The 17281-nt window shown below is 44.7% G+C and overlaps 1 protein-coding gene across 3 annotated transcripts in view; it reads right to left on the reverse strand.

The window, feature by feature from the left end:
• The window catches only part of zfpm2a (zinc finger protein, FOG family member 2a), a 122853-nt gene that overhangs the window by 4352 nt on the left and 101220 nt on the right, over positions 1–17281 (reverse strand). For all 3 annotated transcript variants that reach the window (XM_052064633.1, XM_052064632.1, XM_052064630.1), the window contains exon 6: positions 342–548. In XM_052064633.1, the coding sequence (XP_051920593.1) occupies positions 342–548 (207 nt within the window). The remainder of the gene's footprint in view (positions 1–341; positions 549–17281) is intronic.

Raw genomic sequence — 17281 nt, forward strand, 5'->3', positions numbered from 1 at the left:
CCTCCCCGTTGAGCTGAACCCAGATAGCCCTTGCTAAGTAAACAAACACGGCATTTGCATGAGGCCTGTAGTTTGCAATTAACACGTTAGTCCGATCCTCTCAGTGTTTATGTGAACCCAAAACTTCAAGGTCGTTGCTTCTTATCGCCAAGGCAGAGACTCATCTGGGTTAATCTACGTGTTGTGGAGACGACGCTCCTTGTTAAGCAGGTGACCATGGGCAAGCTGTGTGTGTGTGTGTGTGCCTGCCAGAAGAAGAGCACTCGTTTCTGTGTGTGTTGAAATAAAAGCGCATCTCATCGCAGCGCAGTGAACGTGAATGATGGTGCGCAGCCACTTACTGTTGACAATTGCAGTGGGTAGGATGGAAGCCATTGCAGCCTGCTGCGGCAAGAGCTGGATGCTGTCCAGCAGCCTGGCCGGGTACATGCCCTCGCTCAAAGACATGTGGTTGACTGCCTGCAGACGTGAGTCAAAGTCAACTGCAAATGCCACCAGCTCTTCGCCTTCCATCATGTTCTTGGTGGTGGTGCACCACAGTTGGCCACCTGGACAAAACAGGCAGGATGTTGAAGTGCTTGCTTGGGTGAGAAGCAAGATTGCATGCACGGCGAGTAAATCCAAGCTTAAAGGTCAGGGCAATTATGCAATGTTTGGGGTTTTGTGTGTGTGTGTGTGTGTGTGTGTGTGTGTGTGTGTGTGTGTGTGCGTGCGCGTGCGCGTGTGCGTGTGCGTGTGTGTGTGTGTAGAATAAAAAAAAAGACACTGAATGGCGAGTACGGACGGGACGAACGTCTCATCTCAGAAACAAAGTGCCAGCACTCAGCAAATCAGAGATTGCACAATTCTGCAGCATCAAGATAGAGCTAACACACACAGCAACAACGCAAGCTAATGTCAATGTTATTTTTGCCATTTCTACCTTATGTCTTTCAAAGCTATCAAGCCACAATGTAGTAAAATTATATTTTTATCAGCCAAATATCAATTTCACAATATCAATACACCATCAGAATCAAAACGTTTACATAGAACTAAGCGATAAATCAGAATTTAGACAAAAAAAACAATCACAGCTCCTCACAAGGGTGTCGCAAAATCAACCAAACGGGTTCTTTTCACATAGAACAGTGAAATAGGTCCTCCATTTTGGATTGTGTTTCGGAAGTAGGGATTCATTTTAATTTTTTTATTTATCAAGTGTCAAAGGAGGAGGGGCCTCGAGGCGAATGAGGGGAGGTAGAAGAGGGAATGCTTTAGCTTAGATAATATTTATCTCTACACATGACAGGCTTTCAGCTGCACTCCATTTTCTATTGAAGAGATTAAAGTTTTTAATGTGACTATTTACAGAAATCTGGCTGGAGAGATAACAACAAACTATGATACGCTCCCGCTAAATGGCAGAATTAGGACAATGTTTCTGTGGGAAGCTGGACAATTAATTAAAGCACGCTGTTAGCTTTCAAAGATGTGCAAACATACCATCGCAGTGTCAGGCTGAGAGGGGACGTGATTTGAGCCCTAGCCGATGTGGAATAAAGAGAGTCCTGAGGAGTGGCGTGAAGGCGGGTGGGGCGGGAGGGGGGGTCGCTGAGAAAGCCCTCACACATGTGTAACACTGATTACTCATGTTTACATAAACCCTATAAGATGCTCGGTTTAAAACCGCCCGTAGAGAGCATGAAGTTGCTCTCAATGAGCACAATTCACTTCATCCAGGTGGATTTAGAAGACGTGGCACAACGCCGTGGAAACGGAACGCAAATGGAGTTTACAGCATTGTGCCATATCGATAAATCATTCCATCTTTCAAGAAGGTCTAGGCCCCATTATTATTTTGATGCAAAAATTGGAGGTGTCGCATCGCTGTCTTGATTTAAGCACTTCCTATCTGTAGCATTGAAAATTAGACCGTCACAAATGTGTCAAAGGAATGAAATGATATTAAACTATGCCACCCATGTGTGCAGGCTTACTCCCTTTGAGTGTGTGCGTGGGCGCGTGTGTGTGCGCGTGCGTGCGGACGCACGTCACACGTTTAAATAGCAATGCCTATCTGTCGGCCAATCGACTGTGATGAGACGTGCACTTCAGGGCGCTCCACTTCTTGGTTTTGATTCTGTCATAGCGCACACTGCCTGGAGAGGCCCTTTGAATTTTTATCTCCTAATTAAAATAACAAAACTCCTCTCTACTGTCTGCCCAAGTTACAATCAAGGTAGATACAAACGGTGACTGACAATGAAGGGGAATATATCACAGCCATAGCCACAAAAGTTTCTCTCCTCTGTATGGATCTCTTTAGTTAGCACACGCTCGCACCATACAAAGAGAATTATGAACCAGGTCCCGCACGCTGAGATACAAATCAGGGTTTCGGGATCAATGGCTATCAAAGACACTGTAGACTCTCCTCGGCTGAAAGGAGGCAGATTATGCGCAGTGTGTCGAAATGTTTTACTGCTTTTGACAGCAGAATATGCAGTCAGATTGCATCCCTTCAGCCAAGGGTGCGACGGATCCATCTGTTGTGTGCCCAAATGCTGGAAATGAGTGTCAGAACTGGATGTACCACTTTTTTTTTCTCAGCGAAACAAAACACTAAAGCAGCATTCTGCTGGTTTTGGTCATTTGCAATCTGAACTATGCTTTGGAACTGCTAGATTAGGGTTTAGGGGTAGACATAACTAGCGATAATCAGAGCTACAGCATGTAGTACACTTGCTTCCAGTTTGAGATCCATCACAAAAGTGATGGAATTAAAAAATAAACATTTCAAAAATCTCATTTTGTTCAACATTTTTTCAATTATACCTCTTGCCCAGGGGTGGGCAATTATTTTCCCGGGGTGGGGGGGGGGGGGGAATGAGAAGCAGAAAATATTGTGGAGGGCCGGGCCAAAAGTTAGAAATAGAAATAGAAAATAAAGTAACTGCGCCACCTGGTGTTGAAATACCTGTCATTACAAACGAAATGAATGCAATCAAACCTTAATTGTGCACCAATCTTCGGCGGGCCGGATTAAAAAGACCAGTGGGCCAGGTCCGGCCCGCGGGCCGTAGTTTGCCCACCACTACTCTTGCCGTTGTAGTTTGCAGTGGTGTCCACCGTCGTGGGGGATCGGTGCGATAATAAAAAAACAAAAACAAATGCTTCATAATTTGGAGCACGGTATTTATATTGATTTAAAAAAAGAGTATTGCCCACAGCCTGCATCAGACCTGAAGTTGAAGAAGAGCATTCCATCAAGGTGCAATGTTGTTGTTAATGTGCTACCGCTCAGCTCGTTTCCAAAGATGACGATTTAAATCACAAAACCAGGTGAGCCGGCCGTGATAATAGTGTAATTTGCGCGAATGAATGCGCGAGGAGTGAGGTCAAGAGCGAGAGTGAAAGACCAACGGCGAGTCAAGAAACTGGGCGAAAAGGCTGGGAAAAGTGCAGCTTGTGATTTGCACTTGTTTGCCTGCTAACTGTCTGCACCGAGCTGCCTTTGTGCAGTAGCCAATGCAGTTGGAATGAAGGCTTTTGTCTAAATCCTCCTGCAGAGCACCTGATAAAAGAATAAAGAACTATGACATATTCTAAAAACAATGGAGGAATTAAGGAGAGACAATAGGCCAGCTGCCTCATTAAAACAATCAAAACGGCATCCTGTACGTGGTCCAGATAATTAAAAACCACTGCTTCCGAAAAGTCTCTCAATACCCTATCCGGCAGCTCACTGAGGCCCCGAGACTCGAGCTCTGCTGGCGAAATGCCCTCTTGCCGTTTTGCTTTTGATTAATGCTTTATTTGAACACACGGTTGAAGATGAGCATATGAGGGAAATTCATGAAACACATTTACAATGCAAACCCTTTCTCCCCCCCACTTAAGTACTTACAAACTAATCAAACGTCTCAGGATGACTCACCGGGGGCACGAGCCACGAGAGATTTCAAAGTGCAGACATCACAGGGCATTTTGTTTTAATTTCCTCAAGTTAAATGACTTTATAAGAAAACGCTTCAATGGAATAGAATGGTGGTACAGTATCTATGGGGAAGGCAGGGCCAAGTGAGATACATGAGCCGGATGTTTTTATTTTTTGCTCCCCGCAAACAGCTCCGCGCCACCATATCTTAATGAAGTCGCAAACAAATCTCGTGCCTTGTGCAAAGCTGCGAGACAACAAAGCGGCAGAAATAACAGAAGGGCTCGGATAATTAAACTGGCCTGAAGACAGGTATTCAAAATGTTGGTGTGTAAACAGCACAACTCTTTTAATAGTTTCGCTGTAAAATGCGTAGTTAAGCACATCAGCACTTGCCTCTTCCATCTGTCCAAACACATTAACATTGCAGAGGCCATTATGGATCTGGAGTACAGTCGCACATATGACAGCACGGGTTCAATAGCGCTCATGGGAAAAGTTACAGAGGCCCACGAATGCATCATGCGTTATTTATAATGGGGGGGGGGGCTTGCACTTCACAAAAATTGGAACACACCCCACAATTTGGATTGAGATCAACATTTGCGAAGGAGAAATATCCACAAGACCTCAGTTCAGCGAGCAGCAAGGAACTCTCCATGCGCGTTTTGCTTTTCTGCAACAGCGGCCTCAACAGAAGGGCCCCTTTTGAGACAAGAAAACCAGAAATGACAAGACACATCTCAAATTTGTGGCACAAATCAACTTTGATGAAATTGCACCCTGCTCGTTTGATGTTTTTATTGTTTTGGCATTCCTGGTTGACCTACTTTTAGAATATTCAAATGATACTTAAAACAGCACATTCAACCAAAGTTTATGATGGCAACAGTCTGACCCCGGATGGGATTATTTCCGAAATAATTTCCTACTCTGGAGAGAAGCAAATTGTTCAATTATCGAGAAGAAGAAAAGTTGATTTCTACGCTGAACTTAATAAGGATTGTTTTGTGTGTGTGTGTGTGTGTGTTGGCTATCCAGGCAAAAGCAGCGTCCAGCGCCCATCTATCTCTATTGGCTGTGCGCTAGCCGCTGCTCTTAATTGTGAAACGAAGCCAGTGGTGCCTTAAGCTTCGGCTGTAATTAAAAGATCTTACTCTTCTTGTCTTGAAATCGGCTCCAACTCCTCCTGGTCAAATGGGAACAAGCATCACACACACCTACGAATATCAAGTAGCTGCATGCTGTTAGATGCCACATGTTTATTAGATTTTTCCCATTTTAAGTAAAGCCAGACTCATTGGAGGTCAAGTCAAAGTCCGATGATTCATCACTAATGGACGGATGACTAATATCTGCATCTGCACCTGACAGCAGACGCTGCATTGACAAAGTCCAAACAAAACCTCCTCATGAATACCGGTAAATATTTGGACTGTTTGTGGATGGCTCAGTTGCGCACAGTCGGGTAACTCGCCATCGTCTGTCACGCCATCGTCACAATCAGAGCAAGCAGAAAGGAAAGGGAGCCCGCTTAAGAGCAAGACGTGGATGCCACTCACGCGATTAAAGTAGCTCACTGTTATTGTCGATTCACCCAAGTCAAATTGGCAGCTGTTTCACTGAAGGCACTGACAGACTTTGTCCCTCTCAGGTTTATTGAGGCCACTAGGAGGCACTCTTCTCATGTTCAAGCTCCTGCGGGTGGATGCGAGATGAAGCCCACATGCCGGCAGTGTGTGCTTTTTACATCTTTGCTTGTAGCTAAAGATCTTTTTGTCATCGGAAGTGTATTTACATCCAAAATCATCCCTCTACACACAGTTTGGACCTGGAAATTAAATATAACATGCGCTTGAATACTCAAGTCAAGTCAAGTCAACAGTATTTATAGAGCACTTTCAAACAGCCATCGCTGCATACAAAGTGCTGTACATGGAGCAATTTAACATGCACAATAAACAGTAAGACAAATCGGTAATAAAGGCGGTAGAAAGCACCAAAGAGTAAAGCCAAGAACAAATCTAAGTCATGAGTCGAATGCCAAAGAATACAAGTGAGTTTTGAGGAGGGCTTTGAAGATGGGCAGCGAGGAGGCTTGCCGAATGTTCACTGGGAAGTCATTCCAGAGAGAGGGACCAGCAACAATACTGTCAAATAAATACCTGCAATTGCAAAGTACTATAAATGCACACATTCATTTGAATTATTTGAATTTAACATTAAATCAGACACACACACCCGCACACACGCACGCACACACACACACAGTATTTTTATCATTAAATATATTTATGGACGCAGCTTGCCATGCCTCCACAAATGACACAACCGACCGGACACATTTCAGCATCAAGTATTTTTGTCTGCATACTGACAGCTGATGGCCTCGAGCGAATGACATGCAGGCCACATTCTGCAAATTAAAAAGTCCCAGAGGGGACCACACACACGGTAGAGACACATACATCATTCCCATTGTACTTTACTGGAAAATGTCTGTCAAGTAATTATTAATAATTGTTTAAGGTATTAAAATATGATAATTGAGCAGGGTTATGATTCAGCAAATGTTAAAATGAAATTTGAGACTGAAATGTAAACACATTTCTCAGGCACGTCTCTGGAGATTTTCTGAACAGTGACGATGATTCTGGCAGGCGATGTTTGCTTGCTAATAGTCTTGTAATCATTCTGAAGGAGAACATCATAGACGTGAATAAGAATCTAGTTTGCTCTATTAGAGGGCAAACAACTCCAATTTCTACTTTCATAATGCCACTTAAAAATACCTTTTTGCAATTACGCATTGAATTGAAAGAGGAATATTTCACACTTTAAGCATTGTCAATTTAGGACAATCTCAAGAGGAAACCTTTTAAGGACGATACTCACTGGATTTATGACAATTATTTTCTTGTTTTATTTTTCAAAGCAAATGAATTGTTCTCGCTGCACACGTGATAAAGTAAAGAGGGCAATTTCAACTTTGGGTCCAAATGGATTCCGCGTTGTCAGTCAGACAGTTACAGATTCCTACGCTGCAAGCGGTTTCCTCTCATTTGCGCTCTCTCTCTCTCTCTCTCTCTCTCTCTCTCTCTTTCTCACACACACACACATTCACACACGCACTCACACTGAGACAAAAACTCTGCCTGGCTCCTCCAGCACACTCTGCTCTGCTTTCTTCTTTTTTTGGACAGGTTCGTCCCGTTGAGGACTCTATTAAGTATCTCTCTCAGCGGGTAGTTCTGCTCATGTCCTGGTTGTAGCGAGTCGACATGTGTTTACCGCGGCCCCTGCTGCGGCGGCAGGCTCGTCGCAAACCTGTCCAGACCAGGCCACACTAATGGGACCAAAAGACCCCTTGTTGACAGGACACAATTTGATTGACGACCGATGCAGACACCTCCATCCCCTCCAGCTGTGGACCCCAGCGACGCCCCCACTTATCCATCACAGCTCGGCGGAAGCATGTGAATGGCTCAGGTTGGGGAGGTTTTTATTTCTTTTCTTTTTTTTTTTTATTCTGGGAGCGCAGCAAAGCCACTGCCACGTGCCTCAGTGTCTTCTCCAACATGGCTCCGGCCCTACACCACATGGGCTGGCTGGCTGGCCATTCTGTGTGTGCAAGTGTGTGTGTTGGGGGTGGAGGGTGTATGTGTGGCAGTGTATGGTGGATGCCAGCCTAATGCAAATGCTCGCCGTTTAAAAACTGGGAGACTCTCTCTTGCCTTGTCTCTCCCCTTTGGAGAGCTCTACTTTTGGTCTTCTGCTGCTGGCAGTTCTTTTCTTCCTCTCCAGAACGACCGAGCCACAGAGATGCACCTGTCCTCCACTTTGGAATTCAAACATTATTGTTCTCGTCGTGAAGAGTGGAATTAGCTTCTTCAATGAGTTCATTTATGTTGATTTAGGCTTTTAAAAAAAACCATGCCATGTGTAATACCTTGCGATGCCCTCTGTCTCTGCCCTCACTATATTTCTACATTTTTCTTACTGAGTGATCATTATGATTTTCTGTCATTTTTGAAGGTAAGGAAATAATGTGGGGTTAAAAAGGCCTAATTGCGTCCATCGCATTGTGTCTCGATAGTTGCTGCATCGGGGCGCACACTCGCCGCCCTAGCTCATTGCCATTCAGTCGTCCTGGCAAGCCCCTACGCTGCCCCAGGTATCACCACGCGGCCATCTGGAGCCGACATCTGTCTCTCTATTGATCACAAGGGTTTAGCACTTGATCAAACAGACTGCGACAGGAAATTGCTCTTTTCCCCGCAGAAAAGGCCAAACGCCTGCGTGAGGGTAATAGAGTGGAACTCTGATGCCGTAGCAGGGCAGCTAGCACGCGGGCGGGCATGCCGCGCGCGACCACTGTGGATGTGTTCAAATGTAATGCATCATCACCAACATTCTGTTTGCAACCCCGGATCATTAATGCAAATGCCCGGTTTTCGCCAGTCCATAGCTTCACATTTCGAGTCCCCTTTCGCAGCACGTCACGAACTGCTCACATCAAGAAGATGATAGCATAAGCGATCAAGGAAAAAGATAGAAGTCATCTTACTAAAAAGAGATTCATTAAAAAGAAGACAAATACTGGCGTTGTTCAAAGCTGACTTCAGGCCTAAAACAGGCCACACCCTTAACCGGTCGCCTGTCAGTTGTAGTTTTCATTGAGAGACCAACGACTATTCACACCCACATCCACAACATCACTGAGTGGGAACTGATCCCACGCTACACGCACACAAATCAGGCGAGTGTACCGCAACGCCATTGCCGACTGATTGGGTTCAAATTAACCCCAAAATTAACTGAGTTGCCTCACGGGAGTGTCACCAGTGGAGTTTGCCACACGACTGAAGCCTGAATGTTTACCACACTGAGCAGTGGCTTTCTGTGTTCAGACATGCTTTCCAGGAGCTCATTGTAACATCGTGTTTAGCAAGTAGGGACAATTTCACACTGAAGGTGACATTTCTTCAGCATTGCAGAACATATTTAATTGTTGCTGCAGTTTCCTGTTGCCTACAGTAGTGGGGTTGTCCTTTGGAATATGATGCAAATTTGGGATGAAGAAACTAATTCATTCCTTGCACCTCGGAACACACCCTCCACCCCCCTCCCCTCAATCCTCCGCCAGCCTCCAACCTCCCCAGACACGAGGATTCTGATTAATCGTGTGACCGCCCCTCGTTTTGCATTTTACACAATCTCACTGCGCCACGGTGAGATGTGCGAGGTGTTTCGCCACTTTTGGCAAGCTGAAAAGACGTAGCCCAAGGAAGAACCAGTCGAAAGTATACGGAGAAAAAAAAATATGACCAGGGGACGTGATAAAAAATTATCAGCAAGTGTGTTTTCCTGTTTGGTTTTAATCTACATTTAATTAAATTCTTATCTGCTGTGTGCTTATGGCTGCATTTGAATGGCGAGGCTGCATTCATTATGAATGGTAAAATTGAACTTGGTACTTTGTGTGTGGCCCAATAGAGGAAGCAGGCTCTTATTGCGGTGGATGCACAAGCTCAGACAGACGCGCGGAAAAAAATAAGTCAATTAAGATCGGTCTTTAAATGACGACTGTATCCAAACAAGAGGCGGGAGCATGCTCCATAATAGAATCCCGGCAAGGGAAAAAAAGCCCACATCTGACTGTTGTTAATAAACATCCCACATCCAATTGTATTCGTATTAGTCTGTTTATGGAAAGAGCACTGTTGATGCACAGTCGATTTATTCAAGTTTCACGATAGTTGCAAATCAATAGTAATGGGGTAAAAAGGTTTATGAATACAATGTTCAATGACAGTAGTCACTAAAGTCAATGGCAGAGGACGGAGGAGAGACGCAAAATGCAGTAAAGTGATCAATCATCACAGCATGGGGGGGGGGGGAAGACATTCATCTCCAGCGTTCTGTAATGCTATCGCCAAAAGAGAGCTTATAACAGGCAGGAGGCACTTGGTGAGTTAAGAACAATATCTCAGACGCAGCACCCCCGAAAAAGACCCTGAGCTGATACAACAAAGTTAGGCGGTGGCAAAATCCCTAAATCTTCCCGTTTGCTTTTTCTGAGCAATGTAGGGAAGGGAGAAGCTCCCTGCTGCCTGCCCATGTTTACAGAGCCGTTCTCATCTCTAGGCCTTGCTCATCCATGGCACTGACACACGGTGTCGGCATGATTAGGGGTCCGCTTTTGCATAGAGCTTGGTGTGTGTGTGTGTGTGTGTGTGTGTGTGTGTGGAGGAGGGGTGGGGGTGCGCCCCGTACAGGATCGGCAGATGAATGACTTTGAGGCGCCGGAGAAGGATCACAGTAGATAATCGCTCCCGACTGCTGTGCTGCAGCGCACGGATCCGGTCTTTAAAATAATGTTGGCAGGCAAGCCCCTCTCTAGCTTTCTGCAGGTTATCGTCTGCATTTTATGTTTGCAGTTTAAATCTTAACAGGGCACAAGTGGCACGGGTGAGCAAATATGTCTGGAGAAGATGTCGGGTGAAACGGACTGGAAATGTCATTGTGAGCGGGTGACGATTAGCCATTGCTGGCCGAGGAGATGAAAGTCTTCAAAATGAACGGCATTCAGTCGCGGAACGTCGTATTTAACCTTAGCGGGCTGGATTTCCTTCAGAGGGAATGCGGTATCATCAAGCTGACCTCTCGTTACCGAGAGACTTTAACTCACGCGCAAGACAAATACAAAATCTCCCCAAGTAGATTTAAATACACACCATGACTGAGACACAGACAGTGTGAGTACAGCGCGACATAAATTCCAATATCATAAATACTACTATCACACAAACAGAGAGGCCATAAAGTACTACTGCCTGTGTCGGGGACTATAAACCTCTGGCATTACTCATCGGGAATAAACACACATGCACAATTTACTGCTTGAGATCCCCTCTTTGTTTATCTTTTAAATAACCACCGTTTATCACCCCTCTGCATAAGCAAATTGCATGCAATGGGTGTTGTTTTAACATTTGATATGCTGTCCAGAAGACACATTCCTCGCTATGAATTCAATTGTCTTTGCAATATCCCGCCGCCATAGGCATCGGGCCCCATCACCTGTTCGTTATCACCGGCCATCCTGTTTGGGGGATGTGGGGGCTCTTGAAACGGTGCCACCGCTTTGACTCTCTGCTAACGGCAGGTCTCTGAACTTCTCACGCTTGACGTCGGTCGCTGGAAATTACGCTAACGACTAATTAACATCATAAAGCATGTTAAAACGAACGGGCGACACCTGCAACCTTCATTTGCACATGCTAAAATTACCTGTGCTTTTACTTCTGCAGACAACAAGGATTTCGAAAATTATGTTTACATTTCTCTGTAGGATTGGTCCCACGAGGTATCATTTCGTGTGTTCTGCTAAAAAGCCGACAGGACAAAATAATAATTGTCAAAACACAGCAGTGGCAAAATTCTTAAAGCTGTTCTTGCCCCCCGCCCCTTTTTTTTCTTCCTTTAGAAGAAGGTTTGTGTGAACCTTGAAAGAGTGCACAGCCATTTACTAGGCTTGAAATAACACATTCCATTTCTAATTTATATTTGAATATAAACTATTTCCAGGCATGCAGCAGACATGGACTTCCAGTTACTGGTCCGAATAACAACGCGCCCGCCTGTCAATCCGAGACACTTTGCTGGCTGGCTGAACTAAGCTGGTTTAGACCGACAAGATGGAGGAAGCTTCCCTCGCTGGAGTTTTCCATGAGTCCCCCGGCTCCTTGCCACTGAGCCTTGCAGCCTGAGACGATGACCGTGATACCGTCCATGAGTCCCTGTTCTTTGAAAGTGTGTGTCTGAAGCAACCGACGACGGTGTACACGACATTCATACACCCCCCCACCCTCCCGCCATTCATTACAGAGCCACATTAGCAGCTACAGCAGTAACAGCACTGTAATCTTCTCCAAATCGTTCTAAATGTCAAATCGGGGCCAGGGACTTCCTAGTTTACTGCTCCCACTGATGCGCCCGCTCGCCTTATTTGCCGAGTTCGCCCTAGCTTGCTGCCAGATCCCTCGAAACGTTCAAGCCTTTTGTTCCAACAGTCAATGCAACATTAACACAGCCTTTGAAATCGTCTCCACCCCCCGCCCCCCACCCACCCACCAAAAAAGCCCCAAACAGCTAAATATGAAAACAGATGATACCCTTGCGCTTGTACATAGCCCACCCAGAGCTCCCCCTTCTTTTCCTTTGGCTCCCTTAATGAGACGCAACCTCCCCGTCCCACCAATGAAGGATCCGCACACTCTGTGTGATAGAGAGACTGCGGCTGTTTATTAATAATGAATTTGGATGTTTGCGTGTGGAATGTTATCAGCTCGCACACAATCCCACCAATAGTTTGCCCTGATGGGGTAGCTGGGTTGCTCATTAGCAGAACATATTTAATCCAGAAGTTTCTTATCAAATGTCACACCTGCATCTCTAAATGGCATTTTCACATTCATTCGCCTGTATTTGGGAGATGAGGCTCCAAGGTGCTTTGCAGAGATTAAGAAGGAGAGAGAGCGCAAGCTTATTTTATCATTTAGCGGGTCTGGAAGGAATCCAAGGAGTTTTTGTCTTGTTGTTGTAATTAGAAAGCCTTTTAAGTGATAACGCCTGCAACGGAATATGAATACGTAGCGATCAGGCCAGTTCCCCCTCTCACTTCTCTTCTCTTGGCTTTTTTTTTTTTTTAATTGTTGAATGCAGACTTTTTGTTCTGTGTACAACGAGGATTAACTCACAAGCTTCTGAAGTTTAATGAAAGACTTGAAAGTAGTACACACTTTCCCTTTCCTGGGTCTCACTCTGACTCGACAACGTTTTCCACGTATGAGAATGGACATTGCTTCGGTGAAATATTTCTTCTGAAACCACAAACAAAAACAAAGGACTTGTCCCATTATGTTTTAGCCGGAAAAGGGTCCTCATAAAAAAACAAAGAAAGAGCCTACAAATGCGATCGTTGATGAATGAAGGGCCCAAGATATTAAAGAGTTCATTTTCAGTCTCGAAAATAGAGAAAGTATTCAGTCCGTCGCAATTAGTGCTAGCGTATCTCCAGTAATGCAGCTTGCCATCTGGCCAGATGAGTGCAAAACTGAGAAGTATTGATCCAGTAATAGTGGTTCACGCTTTGACTCTGACACCTTAACCCCGCAGACATAATGTCATAGCCTCTTATCCTTTCCTCTCAACACAACCTGCCTATCTCCCACCGGCTGTCACCTCTAGTAATACGCTTCTCACCGGCTCCCCTAAATCACAGAAATCATTGCACTTTCAGACATGATTTATTTTTTTCCTCCCCTTAAAAGTGAATCATGATGTACAGTTCGGTTAAAGGTTGCTGCTTTGTCCCCCATTACGCTCCCCGCTTCCCTCTTCCACTTAGAGCCACAAGCACTTTCCTTCAAGGTAATTCCATTTTATAACATTGGGAGAGCTTCTACACAGCAATTACTATGTTCGGTCTGTGTAATTGTGTAGGCTTACAGCGCATGACAAATATCGTCAAGCTAGACCCAGCACAGTGATCCCACGTGCATGCTGCTTTAGACATTTTCATTAATTGAAATCGTCACTGTGTAACCGTTCAGTACTACACTCTGGCAGGTATGAATGAAGGCTGCTGGAGCTTAATTACTATGCAGCTAAATATGCATTGTCGGAAACCCAAATGTCAAGCTTTATATCTGCTACAAATCACTAGTTTAATAAAGAGGGAGCGATAATTAGGGATCACCAAAGCATCAAACTATCAATGCAAGCATTAATAAAAATACAAGCATTCGTCCAACCATTCTTATTAAATACAAAAGGCAGAAAAATGATCAGATGTGCGGCACACTTTTTGAGAGCAGCTACGCCGTTGCAGAAGAACGTCAAACGTTGGCATTATATGCAAATTGTGTGTATTATCTCGGAGGCAATACAGATCCTGCCTTGGTTGGTTTGATGCAGCCCAAAGCAACTTTGAAGCAAGATTTTGAGCACAAGGGTTTCTAATTAGCTCTCCGAGGGTTGCAGTTGGTGGTGCACCAATCACAAGAGCGATTGGGATGTTGACGACTAACTTAGGGGGCTCCATATGTTGCTCGCGATGCCTTGGAGACGATCGGTGATCCTGTGCGCGTTTTGAGACACTCCCCAAAAATAGAAGCCAATTTGTGGCTCAAATGGGGAGGGGGGGGGGGAGGCAAAATCAATAACAGGAGACACCGAGGGCCCTATTTTCGTATTAAGGCTAGTGGAAAGCGCAATCTATCTGTGCGCTTGAATGGAATTTCTTTTGGTATTTAGCTTGCCTTAGCACAGGTAGGACTGGCCCGGATGGGGTGTTTGCACCGTTGTGCGCCATTATGAGAGGGAACAAACTTTTTCCCGATCAATGGTGACAGGAATCCTCATTTGCATTCAAATCAGGGCGGTTGGAATGCAGTACAGTACACCCGTCTACGCCGTGCTTGACATGATGGAAACACAAATATACTTGGTGTGGTCGGTGCATGACATTGGCAGGTAAACTGCAAGATCTCTCTTTGCAAATGATGGAGTTGAACCTTCATGTGACAGACGCCTTCCACCCCCAATTATGCGTCTGTGTGTGAATGCACCTCCCCCCATTAGTGACGGGGGGTGTTATAAATATATTGATAATGATTATAATTCGTTCAAAGAATTGAGTTCTACAATGATTCAAGGGGACTGTCCCACGCTGGTTTCATATTTATGAATGAAATCCGGTGACAACCACTACACACTGTCTGTGGAACGCTGAATTTGTCTGCCTGCACCTGGATCAAATAGACCAAAATTGTGGGATGCCACCTGCACTGCACAATAGACCTCCTTTTATCAAGTCTAAAATTGACTCTACTTTTTTTCATCAAATTGCGAGATACACCATGGGGCATGGAAGTAACGCCCAGTGAGGTGTAGCACATCTACCAAATTCGCGAACAACACTGAACTCGACCATTTCCCCCGGAAATGACGATACTCCCTTTTTACGCTGAGCGCAGACTACTTTTTGTGACCACAATGTCGGATGAGTCAAACGCAAGGCAAATTGGTGCATGTTTTAACGCTGAGCACTCGAAATTGTACAATTCCTGTTTATCAGTGTAATGAGACCAATTTTATTCAATGACAAATGACTGTGAGCAACATATTTGAAGTGGCTAAATAAAGTTCTTTCTAAAAATGTAGTTCATTTTTCTTGTTTTGGGGCCTCAAATCGAGAATATTTCCTCTTCAGTATATTGACAAGGGGCATCCAGTAACAAAATATAAATTGGACTCATTAGAGAAGCTACATCCACACTGCTGATATTTGCCCCTAAAATTACTCATCTGGTTAATGAATCATGAAATGGTCATTGATTGTTTCCTTCATTAGACTGATTAATGCAATTATTATTTCAGTGTCACATTGCCTCGCAACTTCGGGGCAAATAAAAAAAAACAATTAAAAATGAGCACAATATTTTGGACCACTTTCCAATCCCGATGTTCATGATTGCACAGTTCAATCTTTCTCTCTTTCTCTTTTTCCCCTTTGACTGTTTCCAACTCAGTGTACCTCTTCTCATCTTCTACCATTATAGTTAAATTCCGCTTTTGACCCTGGAGCTGCCAAAAAATGATCTGCCTCATTAATGAACGTGTCACTTGCTCTCTTCTTCAACTTATTGTCTCTTGCACGCTATCCAGTCTTTCATCTTAAGCTTGAAGTAATTTAGGGCAACAATCACGGCGCGCATGTCATTAGTCACAAATGAAGCAGTTATCCATAAAGGACCGTGAAGCTGTTATCTGCTCTGGATTTTTACAGTTGAGGATATAAATGTTGTAAACCAGTGCAAGGATAGAAGCTTTTTACAGAAATTGTCTCCCACTGCCCATCCTCACGACTTGAGGAAGACGAGATGAAAAATATGTTCACAGAGGCATTATTCTTTATACAAATACTCCCGATTACATAGGTGCCAGCGATGCTCTCTTTAGGGCCAAGATGTATTTGCTTTTAATTCATACATTCAATTGGGACATTTTACACAATTTCTATAGAGTCTACAAACATTAGTGGCCAAATCACAGTCTTGAGTAAGCAGAAAGTAGGACCGGATGCACATCTGGACAAGAGAATACAGTATTTGTTCAAAGCAAGTCTTTGGCCGCCGGTGGCTAACACCTTTCTTTTTTTTCTCGGATTAGGTTTCTTCTGTACTAACTGCTAAATCAAGGCTTCACAGTTCACCATCCAACCATTAGATTTTTGAACAAAGAATCATGCTCTACACGCGCTGCAGGCCGCGGTACCATCCCCCCTATCTGTCAACATAGCAGATTGGAGGTCTCCTGAAACCAGGTTGTTGCCGGGGCTAAGGGAACTCTTGTTCCCTTGTAATGTGCACAACTGAATGCATGGAGCAAGCATAAGGGGATAAGCTGGAAGGGGAAGAAGACAGAGAACAAACCTGGCAGGCACGTTGAGGCCATGCCAGTCCTGCCTGCGCCACGCAGTGTGGCAGAAGGGCAGTGCCAGAAAATGTGGCAAGAGGAGGAAAGATCAAACAACAAGGGCTGCAGATCTCCACCAATCTGCTCTGTATTAATGCCAGAGCCAAGGAGCAGCTGAACCAGACGTGATCTTCAACGTGTGTGTCTGTATGACCATTTGCGTCTCGCTGGATCAAATTAACAATTGCTGGTGGCACAAGAGACAGAGACAAAACTGTTCAATGGAAGGAAATTCCCATCCCTATATTTGCTGTCAGAAACCTGGGAGTAACACACAATATCTTGTTATTGTTGTTGTATAGATGCACACTTTCCTTCTAATACAACAATCCTGGTTGTTCCGTTTTGCAAGGAAGGCCTGGATGTAAGACATGCGGTCGTATGGGCATGCCTGTCATCTCCACCAGCTTGCATCCTGCTCCAAAAAAAATCGTATTCCATAGAACTGCAATAAAGCAAGCAGACGGGAAACGAGCTCCATGCTGCCATCACTCCCTCCCGGACAGATGGCAAAGTTTGTCAATATGCTTTCCAAAATTACACGGAAATCACATGGCCCATGTGTCTGTCTGCTTGTCGGTCTGACTATCTATGCTTTCCATATTATCTCACCCAATTTGGTCAGGGTGTTTGGAGTGGAAAAGGGGCGGTGTGCTGCTTTTGGGATGATGAAAAATGATGCCGATTAGTATGAAAAGGCCATTGAAGTTGAAGTTGGTATTGCATGGCAAGGAGTTGTTTTTCTTGTGTGGATGGTGGATGACATAGCATATGTATCGGGGTGGCGGTAAGTGGGACAAGAAAGGAGCCCGTTCTACG

Source organism: Hippocampus zosterae, chromosome 5, assembly GCF_025434085.1.
Source record: "Hippocampus zosterae strain Florida chromosome 5, ASM2543408v3, whole genome shotgun sequence".
Lineage (NCBI taxonomy): Eukaryota > Metazoa > Chordata > Actinopteri > Syngnathiformes > Syngnathidae > Hippocampus > Hippocampus zosterae.